This window comes from Quercus lobata, chromosome 12 (assembly GCF_001633185.2).
Source record: "Quercus lobata isolate SW786 chromosome 12, ValleyOak3.0 Primary Assembly, whole genome shotgun sequence".
Taxonomy (NCBI): domain Eukaryota; kingdom Viridiplantae; phylum Streptophyta; class Magnoliopsida; order Fagales; family Fagaceae; genus Quercus; species Quercus lobata.
Window position 1 is genome coordinate 32,340,141 of NC_044915.1, and position 11,510 is coordinate 32,351,650.

Consider the following 11,510-nt stretch of genomic DNA (forward strand, 5'->3'; position numbering starts at 1 on the left):
GACGTGCAAAGACATTTCATGACATTTATTACAGAAACAAAGTTTCCAATTTCCAGCATAAGCGACTGAACAAGAACACAAGTCCAGTTCCTCAGCTGCATGTTACACAAGTATATGCATATACTTGATATACAAATCTATAAATACACCCAGAGGCAAAAGAAATAACATACAAGAAATACATAGAATTAGCTAGGATTTATTTAAAAATTTTGTTGTTTTTAATTGGCAAAAAAGAGGGGTCAAGCCACACACAAATGTATCACTATTTCTAACACCCCTCAGCAAACAAGTATAAAAATAAAATACAAGTGCCTGGTCCAGAGACATTTTGATTGATAGAGGATTTCACAGTGATGTTACTTGCAGACCAACATTTCAACACCCAAAATATCACCTGAAATAGGAAATTGACCAGGAACATCGCAATGAAATCACCTAGAGTATCCAGAAGGTGGATAAGCAGGAGGAGGATAAGCAGATGGAGGATAACCCGCAGCCGGATAGCCTTGAGCCTGAGGAGGTGGGTAACCGTAGGGCTGTCCATATGCTGGTTGAGGTGGATATCCAACAGAAGGAGGAATTGGCTGGTCAATGCGAGACATCTGCTGCATGGGGGGTATTGCCATTACTGGTTGAGGCCCAAACTTGCCATCTCGCTTGTCCATTTCAACCTTGTGTTGTGTCTGCAAATAACCCCAGTTAGCGAGTATAAAACGTTATTTCATTTCAAATACTTACATATGTTTTCCCACTTGCATGTATTTTTATCACTTTCATACCTGCATACAAGCGCAAACCCTACAAAAAGGAAAATTAATCATAAAATCAGTAAGTAATTTTGACCCACCTTAACTGAGAAAGATCAGTACGAAATAGGGAAGAAGAGTCTTACGTGCAGTATACCATGTCCGACAAGCAAGACAATATTTGAGATGCCTCTTGAATTTCACTACTTCCAACAATCATTGCAACTATGGAAAAGATGCACGCAAGTTGTTGTAGGCAGAACATGAAACCCTGAAAAGAGGAGTTAAAATGTATACAGAGTTGCAAATAAACTCAACACACACTCACACACACACACACACATAGAGAGAGAGAGAGAGAGAGAGAGAGAGAGTACAATGATGCAATTATCACATTGTGTTGTCTGTATATTAAACTCATCTTGTAACATAAACCGGGTTGAAGCCACTGAATTTCCAAAGCAGAGAAAAACCTGGATGATCAAACACATGATAATAATACCATTAATTACAGCAACAGAGGATCTTTATGACTACCACAGAAATTTGAAAATTGTTCACAGGTAATAGAAAACCTTCATCTATTTATATCCATTATATGAATGATTTCAAATGAAAGATGTAATCACTTTTGAGAGCCCCAAATATCAATAGCCATAACTGACAGAGGGTAGAGTATATTGCCATAAAGCCAGAACTGAGCAATCTCAGGAATTATAATTGCTTTGTTGATGCAGCATAAAGACAGTCCAGTACTCTTCTTCTGCTTCTTCTTTCTCTTTTTTTATTTATTTTTTATTTTTTAAATTAAGTTACTCAATTGGTCGGACATTGGTGCGATGGCAAGTGTCTTCCACCACAAGTGACAAGTCACAGATTTGAGTTTGGGTATCAGCCTTATCAGCCTCTCCAACAAATTAAGGGTAAGGCTGCCTACTATGACCTCTCTCAAACCCCACAAAAGTCGGAGCTTTGAGCAGTAGGTAGGACTTTTTTTATAAATAAATCAATTACTCTATTCTTCTCCATGAGGAATAGACATGCACCATAATTAAATAATGGGACTACAGCAAGGGATCCCCCCCACCCCAATTAACGTGAAAAGCTATCTCACGAAACTTCTCTCTCACAACATGTGGGACCCACGTGTGTGGGATCATACATGTGAAAGAGATGCCTTGTGAGACTGTCTCATAAGATAATTTTTCCATTTTATTTATTTATATAATACGTAGAACTAGTGAATGTTACAAAAGGAGAGTTGCTTGTATAAACTATCACATTTACTTTATGCACAACATGTGCCTATTTTGTAGACGGTAAAGCAATTGATAAATTACTGATTATCCCAAAAATTTAAGTGGTTAGAAAATGGGGAATTTATTTATTTATTTAATCTGAGATACAAGGTTTGATCTAGGACTCCTACACTAATACAATGATAAATTACAAATTGTCTCAAAAGTTTAAGCCGTTAAAAGATGGTGAATTTAATCATTTAATCTAACAGCATACATATGGAAGCAAAAGAGATAAACAACGACATTAGTGAATTTTCAGAAGTATTTAACCACTAAGATTGGGGCTTTTCTTTTATTTAACTTTTCTAGAATATAATTCCAACAAAGTATATCTCTTATTTTGGCCAAAAAATAGGCATACGATATCAAGATATAGCCCAAATCAAGTGCACTAGGCATACAATATCAAGATATAGCCCAAATCAAGGCCTAGTGCATTGCAACAGACCTCCAATTGATGAATTAATAAGTGATGATATAAATCTAACTCTAATAAAATTTTAAAACTTCAATTAATAAGTTCAGAGGAAGGAATAATTTGGTCTAGCACTGGCACCAATCTCTACAATACAGCACCAGGCATTACAGTGCCCGACAGGCAGGAACCATAACAAGAAAGTATCAAAAATAAATAATTTTGACATTTTAAATGGGGAAGAGAATCAACAATAAATATTTATTGATATTTAAAATTTAGGGATGGCAATGGCACAGGCCTGGGTCAGATCATGGAGGCCCCATCTCCACCCCATCTTTTTTTTGGGGGGGGGGGGGGGGAGGAAGGGGAGGCGATAAGATTATTGAGAGAGGAAAACAAGTTTTTTTTTGGAAGGTTGAGGATGTGTATAAAAAAGTCTCAAACCATAAACATGAGTTCAGAAGTTCTGTTATGCATGGAGAAGGTGTTAAGAAGAACACCCCCCCCCCCCTTCAAAAAAAAAAAAAGGTACCTCATTTTAACTGATTCTCAATCTTCACTTAATGGAAAAAGAAAAAAAATTTAAGCATTGGGTTTGGGTTTCTAGGGTAGGATGTTGGGATGTTCCATCATAATGTATTTACATCAAGAGTACTGTAAATGGGTTGGTTAAGGATTGCTGACCCTAAAGTTTTGGGACTAAGACTTGGTTGTTATTATCATTATCATAGTGATGCAAACGGGTGACAACATTTGTTTTAATGCGATGTGTTTGAAAACTAGAGAAAAGCATTTTTGTGTGGAAAATCATTTTAGAAAAACGAGGGGCGACAGTAGGTTAGCGTCAAGATATATTTGGAAACCCAACATAACCTAGTCAACCACGTCTACTTCACCCTCTAAATCATACTGCTCTTATTGGGTTAGGAGCAACATGGTCTTTTATTGGAGAGGATAGGTCAGTAGGGGCCCAAACAAAAACCCAAAGAAGGGACAAGTGTGGCCTCCACCAGTGTTAGTGAATGATGAGTGGTTTACTGTGTATGACATGCAACATCATTGGTGCCTACCACACACTTCAACTTGAGACTTTGGAATTTCTACCACAAAAATACTAGAATCGAAGCAAAAATCCCACTGTGGGGGTGATAAACCGGGAAGCCCAAACCAATGTATATGTTGGGCCAGGGGCCCAGCCCAAGGAAGAACTCCTCCTCAGACAGGCCAGGCCAAGGAGAAAGGGGACGATCAGCCGTCTGAAAGTGACCCATCAAACCACTCCACGAAAGAGGATAAGTATGAAAAAAGAAAAGGATAAGGAGAGGCATGGAGATATCTAAGAGAAAGCTGCTGCCAATTCATTAAGTGTTTTGCAATCAACTGAACCCTGCTTTCAAGCCTTTACAATCACTCCCAACGACTTTGGGGAAGGGCTGATGGGACAAATATCAGCACCATAAATCCAAATCTACACGTAGATGGTGGAGATGGGAGGAAGATAGTATAAAATTGGGAGGGGGGGGGGGACAAAGTAGGAAGAGGGAATCAACCTCCTCCTCAGACCAAATCCGAGGATGACTCTCCCTAGGAAACTGATGTTATCTTTCTCTTTTTATCACTTAGACATGTTGGTCGCTCATCTGATTCGCTAAGACCCAGATTTCCAACCCATTCTCTACAAATTAATTGTATTGGGCTCACTGGACCAAGATTCCATACATTTTGGACTTGGATCCCAAATTATGACCCTACAATTGGCGCCATTTGTGGGGAACCCGGTGTTTTAGTGAACTGAATGCTCAATATACCGAAGCAATGCAACAATGTATCGACCATTAATGGAAGAGATCATTTTTGCCGTGGTGCATGCTACGCGGAGAATTGCTTCGTGCGGAACAATATTGGGGGCTTTCAACATTAAATATACGTCCTATGCCTCCGTCAAGGGCCAGTTTCTCACAGACCTAGCGGCCAAGACCGTTAAACCCTTGCCAAATGAAATGACAAAAGCACAAGATGTATATGGAAATTAGTTAGTACAGTCTCGCGGTATAGAATCCTTTGTCCAAAATAGTGCATATTGATGGCACTACGAATCAAAGATGATCCGAAGTGGGGCTGGTAGAACATCTCTGTGAAGTGCTTAAACAGAACCTAACGCATGCCTGAGTCCTCGGACCAAATGCTTGAGGGAAATTAACACTAGAACATCTCTGTGAAGTGCTTAAACAGAACCTAAATCTTGGATGGCTCCTCGAACCACAGGTTTAGAAGAAACTAACTACACTGTCATCTTATCATTTATTTAAACAGAACCTAACGCATGCCTGAGTCCTCGGATCAGATGCTTAGAGGAATTAAACAGAACCCTAGTACACGATGGTCCCCTCGGATCACTTACTTCAAATTCTACACTCTTTAATGGTTGCACTGTTTGCAGTATAGAGCACACGGTTATTTTCCTGAGTAATCCTACATAGTTAACTTATCCAAAGTTAGCAGTCGGGTGCCACTGTCAGTTTTGATAAAGTCAGGGTGACAACTTTTCATTACAATCAACAACATCAATTCTAAGCCCTATTTGAAAGAAAAATACCAACACACCCATTCATGAAACAATTATTGCAAAAGGAAAGACTCATAAAGTAAGAATGCAGTTCTCATTTATTAAATAAAGGGAAAGCACATCATATACAAAATGGCTTAGACAAGCTTGTTTCAAAAGCTAACTAAAAAATAAAAAATAAAAAATAAAAAAAAAAAGCTCACAAGAATGGTAGGTCCACAATCTTGTTCTAGCAGCAATCGAGCCAATATGGATCGTACTGGCTATGAGAAAAAAGAAGTAACGAAGACGCTAGATCCACAATCTTGTTCTAGCAGTAATTGAGCTAGTATGGATGATACCGGAGATGAGAAAGAAGAGGAAGCGTAGATGGTACCAGCGAAGAGAAAGAAGAAGAGGTGGGAACACTTGATGGACCCCTCCTCTCCTAGTTACAGGGTGTTCTGCTATCAAGGCTGAGAAACGGGTGGGACTCAAACCTTGTCGCACCAAAAATCTGATGCGATCTACACCTACTTCGGGTCTTGACTGAAGGAGGAGTGATTTTCTTCTTGCTCGGTTGAGAGGAAGGAACGCCTTTGGCCTCTGCTTCCCTTGTCTTAACTGCATCATCCCGGATCTTGGCGGCATCCTTGATTTCCGAGGAGGGCTTGTTTCCCTTGCCCTCACCTTTATCCATAGCCACCTCATTCCCTAGACTTTGATCACCATCATGGTGGGGTCCCTGGAAATGCCTAACGGAAGAAGAACTCGAGGTTCCTGCAGAACTCAAGAATCTGTGAATGAGGAAGAATGATTCCCCCAAAGGTGCCTTATATAGAAGGCGAAATCTGGTGGAAATTAATTCGCCCAAGTTTCAAAGAGAGAGTTATGGGTAAAAATAAATCCCGTACAATTTCCAAAGAGGTCTTTAAACCATTGGATCTACATCACTTCACAAGGATCTTAATGGAGACGCGCCTCGTGTACCGAAACATCAGGAACGTGGCCTGGGTAAAATAGGAAATAATCTTGTTGTCAGAAATGGGGTGAAATGGGCGTGAAGGAGTTTTTATCACATCGAGATCCTCCTTTCCTCCTAGGAAGAAGAAAAAAAGAATCCCGAGGGGCTATTGTGGGGGTGATAAACCGGGAAGCCTATACCAATGTATATGTTGGGCCAGGGGACCAGCCCAAGGAAGAACTCCTCCTTGGACAGGCCAGGCCGAGGAGAAAGGGGACGATCAGCCGTCTGAAAGTGACGCATTGGACCACTCCACGAAAGAGGATAAGTATGAAAAAAGAAAAGGATAAGGAGAGGCATGGAAATATCTAAGAGAAAGCTGCTGCCAATACATTAAGTGTTCTGCAATCAACTGAACCCTGCTTTCAAGCCTTTACAACCACTCCCAACGACTTTGGGGAAGGCTGATGGGACAAGTATCAACACCATAAATCCAAATCTACACGTGAACGGTGGAGATGGGAGGAAGATAGTATAAAATGGGGGGGGGGGGGGGGGGGACAGGGAATCAACCTCCTCCTCGGACCAAATCCGAGGATGACTCTCCCTAGGGAACTGATGTTATCTTTCTCTTTTTATCACTTAGACATGTTGGTCGCTCGTCTGATTCGCTAAGACCTGGGTTTCCAACCTATTCTCTACAAATTAATTGTATTGGGCTTACTGGACCAAGACTCCATACATTTTGGACTTGGATCCCAAATTATGACCCTACACCCACAAACATCATCCATAATTTCATATGAAGCAACATCTAAATAATCATTTTAATCAATGCTTTTTTATCCTTTTTCTTTCATCATGTCATATTTTGCTAATATTTTCAAGTTATGAAATGAATTCTCTCACATTGAAAGGGTCAAGGTGAATTGAAGTTGGGACCATTGATGAAGCATTAGACTGTATTGTTATTCTCAAGAATATCTTGCCAAAAGACAACCAAGATTCCATGTAGCTTCGTAAGGTAAGCTATTAGTTGAATTTTCAATGGCTTTTGCTGGGATACAGAACATTTCCAGTTGAGTGATGCCTTTGGCTATTTTAAAAACCTGAAATTCATTTCTCTATCTTCTCATTGGTAATTAATCTGATATGTCAAGAGGCATTTGCAGTTAAAGAGACACTGACTCAAGTATTGTCTATGTGCAAATATAAGAAACTTCATGATTGACTGTGTTGCTTATTTTTAAAGTCATTGACTATACATATAATTCAATTTTACGTGGTAAAGGGTTCAAATGATGGATGATTGATAATTTATTACAAATATAAGACAGATAGCTTGTTAAACAAAAATGTATCTAAACAAACAGCTAAAACAGCAAGCTTGCTGACCAAAGTCAAATAGAATCTGTACCTCAGTGGCTAGACAAAATTCAGGACATTTACTTTCTCCACACCTGCCACTACAGGGCATATAACCAGCACAACATACATATCTACAACATATAAGAGAACAATATGTTAGCATGGAGAGGTCATGCCTTTAGATCAGACTCTTAGGGAATCAAAAGCATCAATTACCTTGACATATCATTGTAAAGTGCTCGTTTGCGGAGCAAGTATGATACACACGGCCCACTACAATGAAACAAAAGTAAATTAGATTCATTGCAAGGGGAGAAAAAACGCTTAAGATAATTAAATAGCATGTCTGTTATCAGAAATCAAGCTTAAGATATTGACACAAACATGGGGTTTTCATTTTCCTAAAATGCAGAGAGAGAGCATGATTTACACATATAATGCCTAAGAAATGCAACATACTGATATATTTGCTAAAACTTAAAAAGTAATGATAATAATACTCCCTAGTCCCTTCATTCCAAAATAGATGGAAGTTTTCAAATGGAAGATTTTAAATTAACATAACAATTTCCCTAAAATGTTCTTTGGTGGACCTAGAAAGGTGGGTTCAAGTTTAAGAATAATGGGAAGTTAAATGGATAACTGCTTTCATATTTTAAAACTCCAATTTATTCAGGACAACCCAGAGGGGAAAGCACCCCATCTATTCTGGGATAGAAGAAATACTTACAAGTTCAAGTCTCAGAAAGTAAGGAGAAATCCCTTACAAATGTTTCGTGGTAATAGTGACCCAATATTAAGGTGGCCTTAGCCATTTATTAGTTTTCTTAGTTTAAAAGATTCAGAAGTAATACCAGTCATACCAAAAATAAATCTTGTTTCAAAGGATATACATAGAACATACATATGCATGCCAACTTGTGTCCATGCATGCCTAGATATAATACGCTAGTGGCTTAGTTTAAATCCAAATTTGCAACAATTCAGTCAATTTTCAGTGATAACACACCTTCATATATGCACCCAAATTTTGTTTGAAAAAGGAGTTGTGTTTGTTGCTTTCAACAAAGTCATTGTGTTAGTTATATATGTTGGCGTATATCAAGATGTGAAGAGCACATGTAGATGTAGTACCTCAAGTTATTTTAGACTGATAAAATAAAGGTTGTCTACGAATCTTTCCTAATGATTAATTTTGGTATCACTTTGTCACAATTGTAAACAACATCATACTTGAGTGAAAGATAAACTTATCCAAGTTTGTTCTCGAAAATATCAATTATATCAGAGAGATATTGCTGAAATTTGAGATATTAGTTAACATATTTCATGAAAACCGATTTTTTTTTTCTTATCAATCCCATCATTTTCCAAATTTTTTGTTCAATTTTTTTTTTTCTTTTTCAAAGTAAATTTTCATACATTTTTGCAATATTGTTGCTGACAATGATATGTTAAGATATCATTTCTTATTTTACAATTTGCGAGATTTTAAACCATGAGCTTGTCTCACCCGTATTATATCTTAGTCATTTTCTGAAAAATAGGCCATTGCAAGACAAATCAATGGGTGTCAAAGTCACACTTCACTCATCAAGATTGCATGTCTTTTCATTGAAGTTAAGCTGAGGAGTGAGGACAGTCTCTAATTCCCCAATTGCTGAACATTGACTACAAAAAACCCTCCCAACCTCAAAGTAACTTTCATAGGAGTTAATACACATCTTCAAATCACTCCAAACCTCAAAGCAATCAACTGCAACAATAGACACAATGTCCTCCCTTACCTCCAAAATTGGGTCCATGAAAGGCCATTCTTGAATAATAGACCAACAATACCTCGGTTAAGTACCTCAATTATAGTCAAGATAATCTCACTAAAGAATCAACATGTTTCCAATCCAGCCATTTAGAGAAGGAATAGGTCAGCTGAAAAATAGCTAGAAGAGTGAAATTTTTTTGGCCCAAACTACATTAATGGTGTCAAATAAAGGATATCCAAGATTTAAAACCGCAGTCCAGAAAATATGCGGAGGAAGACTGAATCTAACGCCTTCCCACTCTCTATAGATGCCACATAAGCAATCAATGGTATGGTTGTAATGGTACTTTCCAAAACAAGGCAAAATCAACACATCAGAAAATTAAGAAGCTCTTCATACCACTTACACAAACAGACAAAAACATGAACTCATAGCCTTAGAATTAAAGTTTGAAAAAGAAAACAAATGCCTCAGTTTCACTGCTTTTACGTTTGAGTTGTGTCAGCATAGAAATTGTCTTCCATCTTCACCACAAAAGGGTAAAGTAAAGTACTTACATACCCACATTACCAAATTCAAATAGAATTCGTAAAACCATATACTCCCAATTTTACATCATAACAACAAACATAAATCAGCACAATCACTCAGAAATTACTCCTAAACTTTAACGTAGCAATTCAATTGAATCATGGTCAGTAAACCCAACCATCCGTTCATATCATCAAAGAAGCAGGAATCAAATAGCATTAAAAAATTTCACAGAGATCAAAACGAATTCACGAAGTCAACCAATGTCAAAAAACCAAGTCAAAGTCAAAACAGCTCCTCAGAAACCCACAACACAATCAAGATCCACAAGTTCAAGCTCAAAATTCAAATTCAAGAGATCGAGATATCACTTACCAAAAAAACGCAAAGCAGCAATCTGCACAAACACACACAGAAAAACACAACCGTATCAGCAAAAACGAAATTCCCTACACATACATACATATATACAAAACAGTGTATATCTGTGTTTGTAAAAAGAGAAAGTAAGAGAGAGAGTATACAGGGAGTGTCTGCTTGAATGGTGCCCATGAGATCGGTGTGCCAGACATTCCGGTAGTTCTGGCGAAGCTGCATCTTGTCCATGTACTCCTGAGAAGCCGCCATGTCCGTAAGATCTCTCTCTCTCTCTCTCTCTCTTGCTCGCTAGCTCTGAGTGTGAGCTACAAGAAACGAAGCCCTAGATCTTGACGAAGAAGGAAGGTTTTAACAGCGGAGATTGAAGAGAGCGTTTATTTTTTAAAAAAATTTAATTGGAACGAGTGAGAGGAAGCTGAAGGCCTAAGCTTGCTAATAGATGAATAATGAGAAATTGACTTGGACCTTTTTGGAGGTTGGGGCCCACCACTTTCGATGTGGGACTTTTTGTTTTCTTGTATTTTTAATATACTAATTGCTTACGTGGCAGATTCTTATTGGTCCATTCGAATTCTTCAAAACTCTGTGCGTGCAAGAGACAGTGCATTTTCATTTTTTCACATTATTTCCTTAGGTGGCAAGTTTCACGCAATAATAAATTTCTCCTATAGAATTTCATGGGTGGGATCCACGTAATTATGATGGGCTTGCTTCATGGAAGACCTTCTAGATGTGCATCAATCCAACGAGTGGTGTTATTGATTTTGATTAGGACACACATTAGTAAAATCCATAATAAATTTTTCTTTTCTATAGAATTTCATGGGTGGGATTCACGTAATTATGATGGGCTTGCTTCATGGAAGACCTTCTAGATGTGCATCAATACAACAAGAGTGGTGCTATTGACTCTCTTAAAATAGTGACTTCAAATTACAAGTTTTGTTGTTTAGGGATGTATTTGCAAAACGATATGGATTAACTTATATACAATGACATTTACTCAAATATTAGTTTATGTTATCTTATTTATTCTACTATCTAAAGGATTTCTCCGGTTTAAAATTCTCATTTTAAATGTCCAAAATATTCTTAGTATATGTTTAGATTAAGCTTTTGCATCTGCATCTGTGCGTTTCACGTCTGCGCGTTTCCCTTTTTTTTTTTTTTGATGCACGCATTAGAGCACTATTCACGTGACCCACAACCACTTTATTCAAAAAAAAATATTAAAAATGGGTCTCACAACACTATTCACACATTTAAAAATTATTTTACTACAGTGATTTTAGTTTTCAGCAAAATAAGCTATATCTAAATGGACTCTTAAACTCTATAGTTAAAAATTTTAAATAATAGGGTTAGACATATAAAATTACTAATTATAACACATAAATTTTAGTTAAATTTAAAATAATAATAATAAAACCGTTTTTTTAACCAAATTTCCCCCTCTTTTTTCAAAGTTTCTTTGGCATGTTTGGTTTGTATTG

The 11,510-nt window shown here is 37.6% G+C and overlaps 1 protein-coding gene across 1 annotated transcript; it reads right to left on the reverse strand.

Annotated features, from left to right (window-relative positions):
- LOC115972025 lies at positions 1-10,441 on the reverse strand. The gene is made up of 8 exons (XM_031092162.1): positions 10,164-10,441; positions 10,015-10,036; positions 7,562-7,618; positions 7,395-7,476; positions 1,127-1,222; positions 896-1,020; positions 783-801; positions 1-686 (listed from the first exon to the last, which is right to left on the reverse strand). Exons 1-8 carry the CDS (start codon positions 10,264-10,266, stop codon positions 435-437), a joined length of 756 nt encoding a protein of 251 aa, XP_030948022.1. The 5' UTR covers positions 10,267-10,441; the 3' UTR covers positions 1-434.
- Between the last annotated feature and the right edge of the window lie 1,069 nt (positions 10,442-11,510).

Bases quoted from the DNA above. Each gene is read 5' to 3' on its own strand.
- LOC115972025 (XM_031092162.1), bottom strand. From the start codon at position 10,266: ATGGCGGCTTCTCAGGAGTACATGGACAAGATGCAGCTTCGCCAGAAC. The intron at 7,619-10,014 runs GTAAGTGATATC...GTTTCATTGTAG, and splicing joins TGCTGCTTTGCGTTTTTTTG to TGGGCCGTGTGTATCATACT. The intron at 1,021-1,126 runs GTACTCTCTCTC...TCCTCTTTTCAG, and splicing joins AATGTGATAATTGCATCATT to GGTTTCATGTTCTGCCTACA.